Genomic DNA, 18,014 nt, shown 5'->3' on the forward strand with positions numbered 1-18,014 from the left:
AGAAGAAGATTAAAATCAATGTATATAAGGCTGGTAGTATATCACCGAAGTTTAATAGAAAAAAAACTGTGTGAAGAAAAATTGATATACGGTTGTCGTACACTATACAGAATAAAACATATGAAGAGTTAATAAGTGGGACACAGAAAAGATTATCTATATTCTAATCACAAGTTACGAGATTTTTCGGTTGAATTTCTTTTTAGTTGATATTTCTTGGTGGATTATTGTCACCAGATTTTGAATTATTTACTTGAAAAAATTCCATTTTATATCACAATCATGATCACGAGTTTCAAATTAAAAATATTTTGTGAAAAGCACATATGAGGATTATTTATGGCTTTATGGAAGATTACAAAAAGTGTCGAGAACTGGTTTTCGGAGCATATAGCTTAACAAGAGCAATAGTTTGATATTTATGATGCTTCACAAAATTGCAATGCTCTTTAATATAACGAACACTGTTAAAAAGATTAACTAGAGTACAAATAGTATCTTATTTTTTTATAGATAAAATTTTATTCCCAAAAATCACACGCACACACTTTATTTCAAATTTATCACACATATACGAATATTGAAGTAAACTTGAAATCCCATATACCGTTATTTTTGACTAGCATATCTACATGTGCTAATGTGTTTGTGCACGTGTTTAAAAAAATAAAAATATATCTATATATGTATAAAAAAAAATAAACATCACGAAATTTTAATATTAGTGTAATTAAGTATACACTCGGCGAAATCATTTAGAAGGAAAGAATGCGGACTTTAGCAGAAGACCGGAGATAACACATCGAAATTATAGCTAAAAACTATCCAAGTGGAAGTATTTGGCTCTCTGTAGAGTTGGCACGTGTAGAGAATATCAAAATTTTATCTAATCGAAATGTATAGATCAATTTAATTTACACACAAAATTGACATATTTATATGCAAAAAAAAAATTAATTAAAATTCCAGCATTTATGCATCTACTTTTTTTAACATGTAGCTTTCACTTTTTATCTAACTTGCTAATATATATTTTTATATGTATCCGTATATATATATTAACTTCATGTACATACTACACATTGGCTTTCCATCATTAATAATTTGTTATAGTGATGGAAAAAAATTTACCCGACTATTTTCCCGTTAGAGAATTATTAAACTGTAGAAAGAAAAAAAAAAGAATTCTCTCTAGTCTACACAATGTGTCTACACTATAGATGAGAATAAATGCGAGTAAAACCAATGAAAAAATTCACAAGTGCTTATTAGAGACTTGAAGATTAGTTACGAGTATCAAGTGCATCAGAGATAATCTCTACTACGAGGTTTAAGGCTAAGAAACCTTCTTCAATTAGTTGTCTATCGTGAGGGATGAGAATCGTCAAGTGTTTATCCTTAACTGGTATTAGTTAAGTCTGATTGAAGGAAAACAATTTTTACCGGATGAAGACATTTTTTAACTCATACCAATGGTGTAAATAAAAACACTTTAAAGGATTCTACCACCGTTTTCCGCTTATTTCACTTTAACTCCATAAATGATCAAATTAAAGACATTTAATTAATTACATAAATATTAAGTATTTTTAATTTTTTTAGAATTATTATAAACTCATCACCACTACCATGATTCAATTCAGATACGTTCCAATGATTTTTTTCATACGTCATCTGTATGTATTTGCTAATCAAAAGAATATCTACTTCTAACAGAATGTTTGGCTAAAGAATTGAGATGTGTTTTTTTAATTTTTTTAGTCGTCCAATAAAGGTATGTTCAAACAGCTTCATAAACGGGTTAATACAACATTCTCACTGGTATAACAATACTTTCACCAAATGATTCACAGATGTATTTGGAAAATGAAGCAAACGTGCTTACCGTTATAGGGATTACAGATGATGCATGCTCACCTGTGCTCTTCAAAAATGACTGAAAGTTACCGATTATTTACAATACCAAACAAAAGAAAAACTCAACAATTAACAACGTTTATCATTTATAACATAACATCACGTAGAAACAACATATCTTGGAGAATAAAATAACTGACAAATGTATTAATTGAGATTCTCGAGGTTAAGATACAACTTGACGTAATATACATGTAATTTTAAACGGTCCTATCAGGTTGAACGTATACGGGGTACTGAACTGCGATTTACTCGTTCTTCATGTCGGTCCTGTTCGCACACTTGGTGCGTAGTTAGTAACGTATATATACACATATATGTCAAGAAGAGTGGTGGGACAGGTGCTTACTTTGGTTTGTCTCTTTCACGAATCAACTTGGCTGACTGATAATGACACGACATAAACGATGCGGTGTAGTTTTCATGCTAAAGCAATCTTTTGCTCTTGCTTGGTTTCCTATCAACCCTTTTATAATCATTGCAGCAGCAAACTCAAAAATCACTACACGTACGTGTCGTTTAATGACTTATTTGATTGAATTTTAAATGGACCACCGTTGAAGTTGTCTGGCAATGATCACTAATATTTTTTTTCGTTTTAATTTATTCATCATCACTGCACTGTTTTCCATTTACTTTGCATCATCACACTCAATTATTGTTACTGTTATACTGCATTGGAGTTTTTTTTTATTACTTCAATTTTATTTCTGTAGATGAGTTTAGATTTCATTTAAAATTTTTAGACATCTTGACATTTTGATTGCAGTAATTATGAAATTAATTTATTAACTAGCTAATGTTTTTTGATTCGATTAATCACAGACTATCAATGAAATTATGCATAGAGTGAAGAATATGCCTGAGAACTGTTGGGCGTAGCGAGACGTGAAATTAATTTTTGCCCACAACGCACCCTTGTCAGTTATATAAGTGGCACTTCTCTAGGAAATTATGGAGGTTCGGTGAACAACTGATTTTTTAGTCTTTTCATTTGCTATTCCCTAACTTAACCAATGCATTTTGCCACTAATTTCTTTCATTATTTATTTTTTCTCAAGATAAATCTTTTTTTATTTATTTGCCACATATTTAGCTCATATTCTGACTTTCTCTGTAAAGTTGAATTATAGTGTGGAAAATTTATTGTAAAAGTTTTCATGTTTTTTTCTAAATATGATGGTGACGCCTACGTGCAAAAACAATCTGTATAACAAACTTGTTACACTACTAGTACATACTAACATTTTATGTAGATCATATCATTTAAGTCTCCTTTTATTACTTTAGTAATCGTAGGCATACCAATATCTACTCTGATGTATGCAAAAACCATTAACACCAAGTAACCTGTCACATTAATGAAGAAAAATTCAAGTCAAACAATTTATATGCCTTTTTTCTACATTAACAGACCTTGTCTAGTATATGCATATTAACTTTGGAACAAATTCTGTTTAATCCGATTAAATTAATTAAAGTTCAAGAAAAAGATGTTTCTTAGAATTACATTTAACTTAACAAATTAATAATCATCTTCAAGATGTAATAAATTTCAATTAAATGAGAACAAGTTAATGAGTATTATTAACAAAAATAAATAAATTTATGTATAAGAATTTAATATCATATTGATTCTTTTTAATCATCTAACTGACTTCAGTAAAAAATTTACATGTAAGTTTAACGAAAGTATTCTCTTTTTTTTAAACTTGAAAAAAAATGTTAATTATAATAATTGAATCAGTCTGAAAAAGTTATACATATAAATATTATGTGTACATTGCACTTCATTATAATTATAGTTTAGTTCGTGGGAAATAGATCGGTATGAATCAAATGGATATATTTAAATACTATCTACATACTGAGAGTACTTTAGAAATGAAGCTGAAGTAATTTTATTAAAATGAAAATTGAAAATTTTATTTTCATTTGAAATTTTACCGCATTTTTAATTTTTAAATCGAAACAATTACATTAAGTTTTGATTGGAATAATATTAAATATGTTCAATGTTTAACTCATAAATCTTGAACAGTATTATAAATTTTTATTTAAAACATGAGTAAATTTAAATAACTATTTTATTTGAACTTATTCAATAATAGATGATTTACAAGTAGCAGAAGATATAGTTTATAAATATTACTGCTACATACTGATATTGAACTAACTGGCGAGTGAACTGTTATAATTTATCTCTTGAAATTAGATGTTTCCTGGGAAAATTCCTTTTTCTATTTGTTCATCCCACTTTGTGTGCCAATCATTAGGACACAGACTTAAATATGCTTGCTTAAAGTAACGACATGCATCGTAATCTGCACCGTGTAACTTTGCACATCGATGGAAATCCAAAAAATTTACATAGCAATTTCTGGAAAATAAAAAAAGTCATGTTTACTATGATCAATTATTTTATATAGTGTAAAAAATTAATGAATGTAAGAATTACTTAGTCTGATTTGTGTTGGGGAACCGTGGATCAAATGGTACAGTTTTTTTACCCCGGAATTCTGGTGGAATATCTTTTGGGTCTGGATCTTCAGGCATCGGCCGGGGATAATTGTTCACCCAATTTATCACCACTGCTCAACAAGTTATTATTATTTTTTATATCTTACATTCATGCTATTAACTATACTCTTAAATTCATCATTAACTAATAACATCGTTTGACGTTAATTTTTTTACATTTGTCTCTCGCTCTTTTTCATATTCTCTTATTATAATAAAAATTATATAAATCAAACTGTTTATACTCGAAAATAGCCATCTTCTCAACAGACAAGCAATTAATTAACATATAAAATTAGAATGTATTTTGATTACATTCTTAGTAATACCGATAAAATTATTTAAATAATACAATTTATATAATTTTTACAATAAAAAAAAAGCTAAACTCATAAAAATAATGGAGTTATTTCACTAATGGTCGTGTATTGTCTTCTTCTTGACAACAAACTTCACGATATTTTTTAACTTCCGCCATATAAAGTGACCAAGCGTCTTTTGGTTGTTCAACAACTTGACCAGTTTTGGGTTTTGCTACCATTCCAGTTTTCAAAATTCGTCCACCACGTCTTTTGCCAACCATTAGAGGAGGTGGAACAACAGGCTTTTCTTCAAGTACTGATGTAGCTGGTTTTTCTTTAGGTTGCATTTGTTCTTGCATTTTTTTAAACATTTCCATAAAACTACCATCATTTTTGAAAGCATTTGATTGCACTGGAGTAGGTGGTATGTTTGGAACACTTTGACGATCTAATCCTTCAGCTGTATCAGAATCATGAGAAGGTGTACGATAATGTCTGCCACGATCACGACGTTTTTCACGACTTCTATTTCGACCACTACGACTTTTACTGCGACTGTGACTACGACTGCGACTTCGACTATAACTATGTGTACGACTTCTGCTTATACTTCGACTGGTACTACGATGAGGAGTATAACTACGTCGACGATTTCTTGATCTTGATCTGCCTCGTGAATCTGATCTAGATCTGCGTCGACGAGAATACTTTCTGGATCTTTCACTAGATCGTGATCGTTTGCGTCGTTTTCGTCGTCTTTCTTGGGAAGAATCTCTGTGTGATGATCGGCAACCTCTATAATCTGTATAAGACGGTGATCGTCGTGATTTGCTCTTCTGTGAAGATTCACATGTCCTTGAATGTGGACTATATGGAGGAGGTGACGGTGGTATAGGCGGAGAATCACAATTCGACCTGCCACCACGTTCATACCGTCTTGACTCCATGACACCCTACTCCTTGTTTGCCTTGATGTCCAGCTCGATCGACGATGGTATACCTACAAGGATAGAAACTTCCTTCTATAAGTAAGCAGCTCATTTTTTTGGCCCTACTCCACTATCGATTCGTCTATTTTTCATTTATAATAAGAGATCATGATTCAGAGCGAGGAGAGATAGAATAAATGTAAACGTATAAATACATCTTAATTACTTATATTTCATTTAATATGCAAAATATAGTTAAAGACACACTTCGATAACAAACATGTTAAATGATTTTAAAAACTTGCTTTTTTAATACAGTAAATGGGTTTTATAACTTCAAGCTGTTTCAATAAATGTTATTTTCATTGTGACATTTAATATAAAAATTGAAGTACTTTTAATTTAATTGATAAACTAGTTAGTAAAAGGTAAATTAATTCACAGGTATATTACTTTATTAAAGCTACTCTGTGAAAAGCGATCAATGGTTAGTCTGGTATCGGTCATCTTGGAATCATAATTCCATCTTTATCACATATAACTAAGTTTTTATAAATATTCGATTATTTGATAATCTAATATTTAAATAATTATTAAAATTGTTGTACCTACTTGTGATACTTTAAGACGATTACAAAATGGCTACTGAAAAATTATTCTTGTTTCGTACTCTTTCGTTACGTCATAGACAGTCGTGAACGACAATGGACGTCTTTGCAGAAACTTCGAACAGAAACTGTAGAATACCTAAGATACATTTTTTTTGTGGTCGATGATGATTGTAGTGTTTGTTTTATCCGCTAGGTGCTAAATGATTGTCCGATTGAACTTCAATATTCTACAATAAATAACGGGTATTTATTAGAATTTAGATTATTTGAATAAATTGGAATGATTAACTAAATGAAATATGACCAGTTTTGTATTTGTTTTTGTTTTAGAAAAGAGAAAAAGCTTAATTTTCTTAACTGAAGTTTAGCCGACATCAAAAAATAGTTACTAAATTTAAATTGTAGACTAGAGGGCGCTGCAATAAATTTTGACAGTAGATGTCGCGCGTGGAGCTTCCTTGAGTCGTTGAGGATTGCCACTCTATTGTTCTTTGTTTCTGCTTATTCCAGTTTACCACTTCCTGCAAATCACTCAATAGGTTAATTTTCTAGAAGTTGGCGCGCAGAATAGCTTGTACACGCTGTTCGCAGTAGTTTTATAAGAATTCCTCATTAGAACAATAAGTTAAAGACTTTAATTATTATTTTTTTAATTTAAAAGTTTAGAAATATAAATCTATCAAGATGTTTTGGGGTAAGTAATAATACTTTTCAATATATTTTACTTTTTAACGTACCGGTGTCTATTTAGAAATGGCGTCGCCATGTGGTAACAAAGGATCGTTTATGAAACTTCTAATATAAAATTTATGTCTATTTATATTGTTTGTTTATGTCTTTTTAACGTATTTTCATTAATTATTTATTTATTTCAGGACTTATTATGGAACCAAATAAACGGTATACCCAAACCGTAGAAAAAGCATTCCACGTGTCTATGGCAACTTTGGATGTTACAACAGGCGGTAAAATGAAATAATTTTTTTATTTGTTTTATTTTAAATTCACAAAATGAATAGATTCTAAAAAATTTATATAAAATTTAATTTAATTTTTTTTTTTAATTTAAAAAATTGCTGTAAAGATTAACTTTTATTCAGCTGTTTGTCATGCCTAATACTCGTGCACTTCCAAGAATCCTTCAAAAACGGTTAGATGTTTTAAAAATAATAGATTACTAACGAATGAGACTCTTTTATTCTAAAAACAAAGTGATATAATAAAATAAATAATTTTATCTACATATAATATGTTTATTTAAATATATACAATTTAACTGTGAATTATGTTTTGTTTATTTGAAAAAAAACAGCAAGTATTCACATGCTAATTAAAGTATATATCCTATTTTTATGTATTATAATTCTTCGTTCTAAAAGTTTTTATTTTATTTCAGACGATGACTTTGTTCAAGTGATGCTGTGCTATGAAAACCGTAATTATCTTCTGTGTAATTTAAAGAAGAGTACACTTTGCCAAAAATCACTTGATTTAAATTTCAAAGTCGGTGATAAAATTGCTTTTACATCCAATGGAAGAGGACACGTACACTTAACAGGTTATTTAATACCTGATGATTTAGAAATGTACGAGGATCAGGATTCTACAGAAGATGAAGATGAAAACGAAGAAGTTCCCACCTTGGTGACAAAGAATGAAAAACGTAAAGCTCAGACATCACCTACTGATGCTAAAGTAGCTAAAAAATTAAAGTCAAACGCCAAAATTGAAGTCGAAGAAGAAGATGATGATGATGAAGACGAGGATGACGATGATGATGAAGATGATGATGAGAACGCAAATGATACTTTAGAAGTCGAAGATGATGATTCTGAGGAAGATGAGGATGAAAGTGATGATGACTCGGAGGAAGAAGATGATGACGATGACAAAGAAGAAGAGGAAGAAGTTAAACCTCAACAAAAGAAGGGCAAACAAAATAAACAGGTTCAGAATCAGAAACCTCAGAAGCAACAAAATAATTTAACAAATGGAAAAGAGGCTAAACCTAAAAAAAAAGAAGAAGAGAAATCACCAAATGATCAACAACAAAAAAAGAGAACTATAACTGGTGGTGTACAAATTGAAGACATCAAAGTAGGAAATGGAACGCTAGCAAAATCAGGAAAATTCGTATCAGTTTATTATGTTGGACGATTAAAGAATGGCAAGAAATTCGACGCGACAACAAGCGGGGATGGATTTAAATTCCGACTTGGCAAAGGTGAGGTCATCAAAGGTTGGGATATTGGAGTTGCAGGAATGAAAGTTGGCGGAAAAAGGCGTATCACAATACCTCCAACTCTAGCGTAAGTATTTAAAGATTGTTTGCTAAAGGTTTTTAGAGCTAAAAAAATTGATTAGATTATTCAACAATAAATACGTTTTCAGGTATGGTGCAAAAGGATCGCCTCCAGTCATTCCAGGAAACAGTACACTCATCTTTGAAGTAGAACTCAAAAACGTTCATTAAAACCCTTAATGTCAATTTAAAATAAGTATTTGCCATAAAGTCTTTTTGTACATTTCTACTTCAGCTGACGTATCTTTTAAGTTTTGAATGTTCTGTTTTCAATCCTTTCCATCATTATAGTTAGATTAAAGTTATTCAGATCTTGAATTTCAAAGCATGTTAATTTGACATAAATTTAAGTCTGTTAAATTTAATCATTAGTTCAAGTATGTATACAATATTTCTTCATCATAAATATCTTATAATTAAAAATGTTCAAATTGATCAATACATGTTAAAAAAAAGTCAGTATCTAGTTTTTGGTATACTACAGACATACTTGAAAAGAATTACTACATAATGTAAAATTTAATACTTATATTCATAAATAAACTCGAAGTGAATTATTTAATTTGCCATTTACATTTTTTCATCTGAATGTTTTATCGAAGGAATGTAAAGTTAAGATACACAATAAATAATTTGTTATAAAGGTTTTTTTTCATTTTTTTAAGGATCTTGTTGATGCATCGATGAATAATTATTGTTATTGAGTTATTACTCAACTTTAGATATTTTCTGTGACCTTTCCCAAGCCAGTGAACAGACACCATTTTCGCATTTTTTTACTAACTCTGGTGCGGCTTCATCTTTTGTGTCCTTTCTCTTTATTCTATATCTCCACAATTTTATTAGAATGGGTTGTATAAGAAATCTCCATAGAATTAACACAATTGGAATAAAGACACATGGTACACAAACCATGATTAGCCTTGAATGTTATTAATTTCTAAAAGAAAAATAAATAAAAATATATAAATAATGTAAATATAAATGATAAATTTTTGAAAATTAAAAAAATGAAAATATTTTCGAGGTTAAATGTCAACGTACCTGTCAATGACTTCACACTTATCATACTGACAGAGAAGAGAAACCAGCTGTGTTAAAAATCCGGACGGAGTTTCGGTCAACATGTCGGTAATCGCAGGTCACAACATAAAAGTTTCTGTAAACACATCGAGCGATGGCGCTGCGACGGTTTATTTTAGCCACGCCCCTTAATCTAAGAGAGAAAAGAGATAAGATTTGTGTTCTCTTTTACTCTCATTATAAGAATCCTAAGCCACTTAATATTCAAGCACCAATTCTTAAATGGAAAAGGTCCAGCTCTGTTCGCAACATACATAGAAGCTATAAAACTAATTCGATATTTTTGTAAAAGCTCAGAGGTAACACGCTCGACTACGGAAACGTAGATTTGGTGTTCAGGCCTATCAATGTCATTTTTTTTTTTTTTAAATTCAATTAATTGTATCGATTAATATTTTTAGGACGAATTTCATATGTATTCGCGCTAAAAGAAAGAATAAAATGATGTACGACGGAAGCGATTTTTTGATAACAAATAACGATGTTTATAAAAAAAAAGGAAATTTAATTATGCATGATAATGATGACTCATAGGCTTCGATTATGATATTGATGATATTAATAACATATTTTGATAAAAAAAAAAACATTTAATAATATAAAATATTTAAATTCATTTTTGTGTTTTGTAACAATACTAGTGCCATTTTTTTATCTGGGTAATAGATAAAAATATAAAATTCTTTTTATCATGTTCGATTTACTTTCAATAACAACAATGGACAGTTAAAAAATATATATGATAAATTTCTAAATTCTGGAACTTTTCCGAAGAGTTCACAAAATATCATTGCGCTTAGTTTACAAGTAATGAGCGTTTAAAGGTTTTTCTATAACTCACGATCTATGGGAGGTACATAGATTACAAGTATATTAATGGATTCCTGAGAGCAAGAGCTTTCCATTGATATAGTCAAAATTATGATCCGGCCATAATTTATGCTAAAATTATAGCCATTTCCGGTTTTAGGGTTATTTAAATGAATTATTATTTAAGGCCGAATTTCAGAGAATCGGAATGTACAAAGTAACCCTCGATTTCCAAGATCAGAAAATTTCTCTTCCTAACCTCAAAAATAGCTAAAAAGCGTATTTATGCTTGGATCATAAAATTTAGGATGTCATTGGGAAGACGGGGACGAGACGATTTCCAAACACTGGCTGTCGACTATATTTGGTAAGTAAAATTCAGAGATATTCTCGAAAAACTGTAAAACATAAAAATGTGCATAACTTCTATGCAAATAATGCTACGGGGTTGATCACCGACTCATATGAAAGATCTGGACCTAAGTAATAAATTGGGTCCCCCCTATAGGATATCCCCGTCAAAAATGCCGTATCTCGCTTAGTTTTCGAGTTATGAGCGTTTAAAGATTTTCTTATGTTTTATTGGAGCATAGCTTCGTTTTTCGCCCATAACTCACGATCTATGAGAGGTACATAGATTACAAGTATATTAATGGATTCCTGAGAGCAAGAGCTTCCCATTGATATAGTCAAAATTATGATCCGGCCATAATTTATGCTAAAATTATAGCCATTTCCGGTTTTAGGGTTATTTAAATGAATTATTATTTAAGGCCGAATTTCAGAGAATCGGAATGTACAAAGTAACCCTCGATTTCCAAGATCAGAAAATTTCTCTTCCTAACCTCAAAAATAGCTAAAAAGCGTATTTATGCTTGGATCATAAAATTTAGGATGTCATTGGGAAGCCGGGGACGAGACGATTTCCAAACACTGGCTGTCGACTATATTTGGTAAGTAAAATTCAGAGATATTCTCGAAAAACTGTAAAACATAAAAATGTGCATAACTTCTATGCAAATAATGCTACGGGGTTGAACGAGGACTCATATGAAAGATCTGGACCTAAGTAATAAATTGGGTCCCCCCTATAGGATATCCCCGTCAAAAATGCCGTATCTCGCTTAGTTTTCGAGTTATGAGCGTTTAAAGATTTTTTTATGTTTTATTGGAGCATAACCTTGTTTTTCGCCTATAACTCACGATCTATGAGAGGTACATAGATTACAAGTATATTAATGGATTCCTGAGAGCAAGAGCTTCCCATTGATATAGTCAAAATTATGATCCGGCCATAATTTATGCTAAAATTATAGCCATTTCCGGTTTTAGGGTTATTTAAATGAATTATTATTTAAGGCCGAATTTCAGAGAATCGGAATGTACAAAGTAACCCTCGATTTCCAAGATCAGAAAATTTCTCTTCCTAACCTCAAAAATAGCTAAAAAGCGTATTTATGCTTGGATCATAAAATTTAGGATGTCATTGGGAAGCCGGGGACGAGACGATTTCCAAACACTGGCTGTCGACTATATTTGGTAAGTAAAATTCAGAGATATTCTCGAAAAACTGTAAAACATAAAAATGTGCATAACTTCTATGCAAATAATGCTACGGGGTTGATCACCGACTCATATGAAAGATCTGGACCTAAGTAATAAATTGGGTCCCCCCTATAGGATATCCCCGTCAAAAATGCCGTATCTCGCTTAGTTTTCGAGTTATGAGCGTTTAAAGATTTTCTTATGTTTTATTGGAGCATAGCTTCGTTTTTCGCCCATAACTCACGATCTATGAGAGGTACATAGATTACAAGTATATTAATGGATTCCTGAGAGCAAGAGCTTCCCATTGATATAGTCAAAATTATGATCCGGCCATAATTTATGCTAAAATTATAGCCATTTCCGGTTTTAGGGTTATTTAAATGAATTATTATTTAAGGCCGAATTTCAGAGAATCGGAATGTACAAAGTAACCCTCGATTTCCAAGATCAGAAAATTTCTCTTCCTAACCTCAAAAATAGCTAAAAAGCGTATTTATGCTTGGATCATAAAATTTAGGATGTCATTGGGAAGCCGGGGACGAGACGATTTCCAAACACTGGCTGTCGACTATATTTGGTAAGTAAAATTCAGAGATATTCTCGAAAAACTGTAAAACATAAAAATGTGCATAACTTCTATGCAAATAATGCTACGGGGTTGAACGAGGACTCATATGAAAGATCTGGACCTAAGTAATAAATTGGGTCCCCCCTATAGGATATCCCCGTCAAAAATGCCGTATCTCGCTTAGTTTTCGAGTTATGAGCGTTTAAAGATTTTTTTATGTTTTATTGGAGCATAACCTTGTTTTTCGCCTATAACTCACGATCTATGAGAGGTACATAGATTACAAGTATATTAATGGATTCCTGAGAGCAAGAGCTTCCCATTGATATAGTCAAAATTATGATCCGGCCATAATTTATGCTAAAATTATAGCCATTTCCGGTTTTAGGGTTATTTAAATGAATTATTATTTAAGGCCGAATTTCAGAGAATCGGAATGTACAAAGTAACCCTCGATTTCCAAGATCAGAAAATTTCTCTTCCTAACCTCAAAAATAGCTAAAAAGCGTATTTATGCTTGGATCATAAAATTTAGGATGTCATTGGGAAGCCGGGGACGAGACGATTTCCAAACACTGGCTGTCGACTATATTTGGTAAGTAAAATTCAGAGATATTCTCGAAAAACTGTAAAACATAAAAATGTGCATAACTTCTATGCAAATAATGCTACGGGGTTGATCACCGACTCATATGAAAGATCTGGACCTAAGTAATAAATTGGGTCCCCCCTATAGGATATCCCCGTCAAAAATGCCGTATCTCGCTTAGTTTTCGAGTTATGAGCGTTTAAAGATTTTCTTATGTTTTATTGGAGCATAGCTTCGTTTTTCGCCCATAACTCACGATCTATGAGAGGTACATAGATTACAAGTATATTAATGGATTCCTGAGAGCAAGAGCTTCCCATTGATATAGTCAAAATTATGATCCGGCCATAATTTATGCTAAAATTATAGCCATTTCCGGTTTTAGGGTTATTTAAATGAATTATTATTTAAGGCCGAATTTCAGAGAATCGGAATGTACAAAGTAACCCTCGATTTCCAAGATCAGAAAATTTCTCTTCCTAACCTCAAAAATAGCTAAAAAGCGTATTTATGCTTGGATCATAAAATTTAGGATGTCATTGGGAAGACGGGGACGAGACGATTTCCAAACACTGGCTGTCGACTATATTTGGTAAGTAAAATTCAGAGATATTCTCGAAAAACTGTAAAACATAAAAATGTGCATAACTTCTATGCAAATAATGCTACGGGGTTGATCACCGACTCATATGAAAGATCTGGACCTAAGTAATAAATTGGGTCCCCCCTATAGGATATCCCCGTCAAAAATGCCGTATCTCGCTTAGTTTTCGAGTTATGAGCGTTTAAAGATTTTTTTATGTTTTATTGGAGCATAACCTTGTTTTTCGCCTATAACTCACGATCTATGAGAGGTACATAGATTACAAGTATATTAATGGATTCCTGAGAGCAAGAGCTTCCCATTGATATAGTCAAAATTATGATCCGGCCATAATTTATGCTAAAATTATAGCCATTTCCGGTTTTAGGGTTATTTAAATGAATTATTATTTAAGGCCGAATTTCAGAGAATCGGAATGTACAAAGTAACCCTCGATTTCCAAGATCAGAAAATTTCTCTTCCTAACCTCAAAAATAGCTAAAAAGCGTATTTATGCTTGGATCATAAAATTTAGGATGTCATTGGGAAGACGGGGACGAGACGATTTCCAAACACTGGCTGTCGACTATATTTGGTAAGTAAAATTCAGAGATATTCTCGAAAAACTGTAAAACATAAAAATGTGCATAACTTCTATGCAAATAATGCTACGGGGTTGATCACCGACTCATATGAAAGATCTGGACCTAAGTAATAAATTGGGTCCCCCCTATAGGATATCCCCGTCAAAAATGCCGTATCTCGCTTAGTTTTCGAGTTATGAGCGTTTAAAGATTTTTTTATGTTTTATTGGAGCATAACCTTGTTTTTCGCCTATAACTCACGATCTATGAGAGGTACATAGATTACAAGTATATTAATGGATTCCTGAGAGCAAGAGCTTCCCATTGATATAGTCAAAATTATGATCCGGCCATAATTTATGCTAAAATTATAGCCATTTCCGGTTTTAGGGTTATTTAAATGAATTATTATTTAAGGCCGAATTTCAGAGAATCGGAATGTACAAAGTAACCCTCGATTTCCAAGATCAGAAAATTTCTCTTCCTAACCTCAAAAATAGCTAAAAAGCGTATTTATGCTTGGATCATAAAATTTAGGATGTCATTGGGAAGACGGGGACGAGACGATTTCCAAACACTGGCTGTCGACTATATTTGGTAAGTAAAATTCAGAGATATTCTCGAAAAACTGTAAAACATAAAAATGTGCATAACTTCTATGCAAATAATGCTACGGGGTTGATCACCGACTCATATGAAAGATCTGGACCTAAGTAATAAATTGGGTCCCCCCTATAGGATATCCCCGTCAAAAATGCCGTATCTCGCTTAGTTTTCGAGTTATGAGCGTTTAAAGATTTTCTTATGTTTTATTGGAGCATAGCTTCGTTTTTCGCCCATAACTCACGATCTATGAGAGGTACATAGATTACAAGTATATTAATGGATTCCTGAGAGCAAGAGCTTCCCATTGATATAGTCAAAATTATGATCCGGCCATAATTTATGCTAAAATTATAGCCATTTCCGGTTTTAGGGTTATTTAAATGAATTATTATTTAAGGCCGAATTTCAGAGAATCGGAATGTACAAAGTAACCCTCGATTTCCAAGATCAGAAAATTTCTCTTCCTAACCTCAAAAATAGCTAAAAAGCGTATTTATGCTTGGATCATAAAATTTAGGATGTCATTGGGAAGACGGGGACGAGACGATTTCCAAACACTGGCTGTCGACTATATTTGGTAAGTAAAATTCAGAGATATTCTCGAAAAACTGTAAAACATAAAAATGTGCATAACTTCTATGCAAATAATGCTACGGGGTTGATCACCGACTCATATGAAAGATCTGGACCTAAGTAATAAATTGGGTCCCCCCTATAGGATATCCCCGTCAAAAATGCCGTATCTCGCTTAGTTTTCGAGTTATGAGCGTTTAAAGATTTTTTTATGTTTTATTGGAGCATAACCTTGTTTTTCGCCTATAACTCACGATCTATGAGAGGTACATAGATTACAAGTATATTAATGGATTCCTGAGAGCAAGAGCTTCCCATTGATATAGTCAAAATTATGATCCGGCCATAATTTATGCTAAAATTATAGCCATTTCCGGTTTTAGGGTTATTTAAATGAATTATTATTTAAGGCCGAATTTCAGAGAATCGGAATGTACAAAGTAACCCTCGATTTCCAAGATCAGAAAATTTCTCTTCCTAACCTCAAAAATAGCTAAAAAGCGTATTTATGCTTGGATCATAAAATTTAGGATGTCATTGGGAAGACGGGGACGAGACGATTTCCAAACACTGGCTGTCGACTATATTTGGTAAGTAAAATTCAGAGATATTCTCGAAAAACTGTAAAACATAAAAATGTGCATAACTTCTATGCAAATAATGCTACGGGGTTGATCACCGACTCATATGAAAGATCTGGACCTAAGTAATAAATTGGGTCCCCCCTATAGGATATCCCCGTCAAAAATGCCGTATCTCGCTTAGTTTTCGAGTTATGAGCGTTTAAAGATTTTTTTATGTTTTATTGGAGCATAACCTTCGTTTTTCGCCCTATAACTCACGATCTATGAGAGGTACATAGATTACAAGTATATTAATGGATTCCTGAGAGCAAGAGCTTCCCATTGATATAGTCAAAATTATGATCCGGCCATAATTTATGCTAAAATTATAGCCATTTCCGGTTTTAGGGTTATTTAAATGAATTATTATTTAAGGCCGAATTTCAGAGAATCGGAATGTACAAAGTAACCCTCGATTTCCAAGATCAGAAAATTTCTCTTCCTAACCTCAAAAATAGCTAAAAAGCGTATTTATGCTTGGATCATAAAATTTAGGATGTCATTGGGAAGCCGGGGACGAGACGATTTCCAAACACTGGCTGTCGACTATATTTGGTAAGTAAAATTCAGAGATATTCTCGAAAAACTGTAAAACATAAAAATGTGCATAACTTCTATGCAAATAATGCTACGGGGTTGATCACCGACTCATATGAAAGATCTGGACCTAAGTAATAAATTGGGTCCCCCCTATAGGATATCCCCGTCAAAAATGCCGTATCTCGCTTAGTTTTCGAGTTATGAGCGTTTAAAGATTTTCTTATGTTTTATTGGAGCATAGCTTCGTTTTTCGCCCATAACTCACGATCTATGAGAGGTACATAGATTACAAGTATATTAATGGATTCCTGAGAGCAAGAGCTTCCCATTGATATAGTCAAAATTATGATCCGGCCATAATTTATGCTAAAATTATAGCCATTTCCGGTTTTAGGGTTATTTAAATGAATTATTATTTAAGGCCGAATTTCAGAGAATCGGAATGTACAAAGTAACCCTCGATTTCCAAGATCAGAAAATTTCTCTTCCTAACCTCAAAAATAGCTAAAAAGCGTATTTATGCTTGGATCATAAAATTTAGGATGTCATTGGGAAGACGGGGACGAGACGATTTCCAAACACTGGCTGTCGACTATATTTGGTTAGTAAAATCGAGAGATATTCTCGAAAAACTGTAAAACATAAAAATGTGCATAACTTCTATGCAAATAATGCTACGGGGTTGATCACCGACTCATATGAAAGATCTGGACCTAAGTAATAAATTGGGTCCCCCCTATAGGATATCCCCGTCAAAAATGCCGTATCTCGCTTAGTTTTCGAGTTATGAGCGTTTAAAGATTTTTTTATGTTTTATTGGAGCATAACCTTGTTTTTCGCTTATAACTCACGATCTATGAGTAAACACTTTAACTTTTATAAATCTTTTATAAGGCACTCCGTTACTACATTAAAACTTTGGCACTGCCAGAAAATGTGATTAATATCTCTCGTAAACTTTCCGCAATTGCACATGGGTCGTGAAATCATGTTGAACTTATTTAATCCGACGGCAATAGAAGTGATTATAGTCATTGTTAGATGTCGGGTTGGCGTGCCATCTTGCGGACATTTTTATGAATGTAGACTGCATTTCTTAGCTCCCATATGGACTGAACTTCTATACTGGTCTTCTTTTTCTGGTACTGATGTCAGCAACAACACTGACAAGTTATTAAATTAAAGCGCATGCGCAAATATTTATGTGGGAATGTTCAGTATATTCAATAAATTTAATAGTTGGCTTAAAGTTTAAGTATCATAATAATGTCATTTTAACCATTACATAAATAAAAATTGATATTTGACGAATTAAAAGACATATAT

The 18,014-nt window shown here is 32.2% G+C and overlaps 3 protein-coding genes and 1 long non-coding RNA gene across 7 annotated transcripts in view; 1 reads left to right on the forward strand and 3 right to left on the reverse strand.

Annotated features, from left to right (window-relative positions):
* Nucleotides 1–2,135, reverse strand: part of bnl (branchless) — a 29,298-nt gene extending 27,163 nt beyond the window's left edge. The window contains exon 1 of one of the 2 annotated variants that reach the window (XM_035090808.1): nt 1,918–2,135. The gene's annotated coding sequence lies outside the window, so the exon portion shown is untranslated. Of the gene's footprint in view, nt 1–1,885 lie in introns of both variants that reach the window. The other variant, XM_035090743.1, reaches the window with a different exon arrangement.
* Nucleotides 2,136–3,986: 1,851 nt separating this feature from the next.
* On the reverse strand, nt 3,987–6,776 carry LOC118073780 (cytochrome c oxidase subunit 6B1-like). 3 transcript variants are annotated; one of them, XM_035094700.1, is made up of 3 exons: nt 6,281–6,425; nt 4,376–4,508; nt 3,987–4,297 (listed from the first exon to the last, which is right to left on the reverse strand). In XM_035094700.1, coding segments are annotated over exons 1-3 (303 nt in total). In that variant the 5' UTR covers nt 6,282–6,425; the 3' UTR covers nt 3,987–4,128. The 3 variants fall into 3 exon arrangements, with proteins under 3 accessions (XP_034950591.1, XP_034950507.1, XP_034950419.1); XM_035094616.1 differs by lacking the exons at nt 3,987–4,297; nt 4,376–4,508 and adding exons at nt 4,515–5,739; nt 6,669–6,776 and having other exon boundaries at nt 6,281–6,506; XM_035094528.1 differs by lacking the exons at nt 3,987–4,297; nt 4,376–4,508 and adding an exon at nt 4,515–5,739 and having other exon boundaries at nt 6,281–6,596.
* A 16-nt stretch (nt 6,777–6,792) lies between these two features.
* Fkbp39 (FK506-binding protein 39kD) lies at nt 6,793–8,810 on the forward strand. Its single transcript, XM_035094416.1, has 4 exons — nt 6,793–6,973; nt 7,155–7,244; nt 7,676–8,588; nt 8,671–8,810. The coding sequence occupies exons 1-4, from the start codon at nt 6,964–6,966 to the stop codon at nt 8,750–8,752; spliced, it is 1,095 nt and encodes a 364-aa protein (XP_034950307.1). The 5' UTR covers nt 6,793–6,963; the 3' UTR covers nt 8,753–8,810.
* A 416-nt stretch (nt 8,811–9,226) lies between these two features.
* On the reverse strand, nt 9,227–9,723 carry LOC118073962 (uncharacterized). The gene is made up of 2 exons (XR_004691159.1): nt 9,626–9,723; nt 9,227–9,521 (listed from the first exon to the last, which is right to left on the reverse strand). It is a non-coding gene; the product is annotated as an uncharacterized lncRNA (long non-coding RNA).
* Nucleotides 9,724–18,014: the final 8,291 nt, after the last annotated feature.

This window comes from Chelonus insularis, unplaced genomic scaffold (genome assembly GCF_013357705.1).
Source record: "Chelonus insularis isolate UGA/USDA-ARS -01 unplaced genomic scaffold, ASM1335770v1 contig_116_pilon, whole genome shotgun sequence".
Classification (NCBI taxonomy): Eukaryota; Metazoa; Arthropoda; class Insecta; order Hymenoptera; family Braconidae; genus Chelonus; species Chelonus insularis.

Bases quoted from the DNA above. Each gene is read 5' to 3' on its own strand.
- LOC118073780 (XM_035094616.1), bottom strand. From the start codon at position 5,686: ATGGAGTCAAGACGGTATGAACGTGGTGGCAGGTCGAATTGTGATTCT.
- Fkbp39 (XM_035094416.1), top strand. The intron at 7,245-7,675 runs GTAAAATGAAAT...ATTTTATTTCAG, and splicing joins TTTGGATGTTACAACAGGCG to ACGATGACTTTGTTCAAGTG. The intron at 8,589-8,670 runs GTAAGTATTTAA...ATACGTTTTCAG, and splicing joins ACAATACCTCCAACTCTAGC to GTATGGTGCAAAAGGATCGC.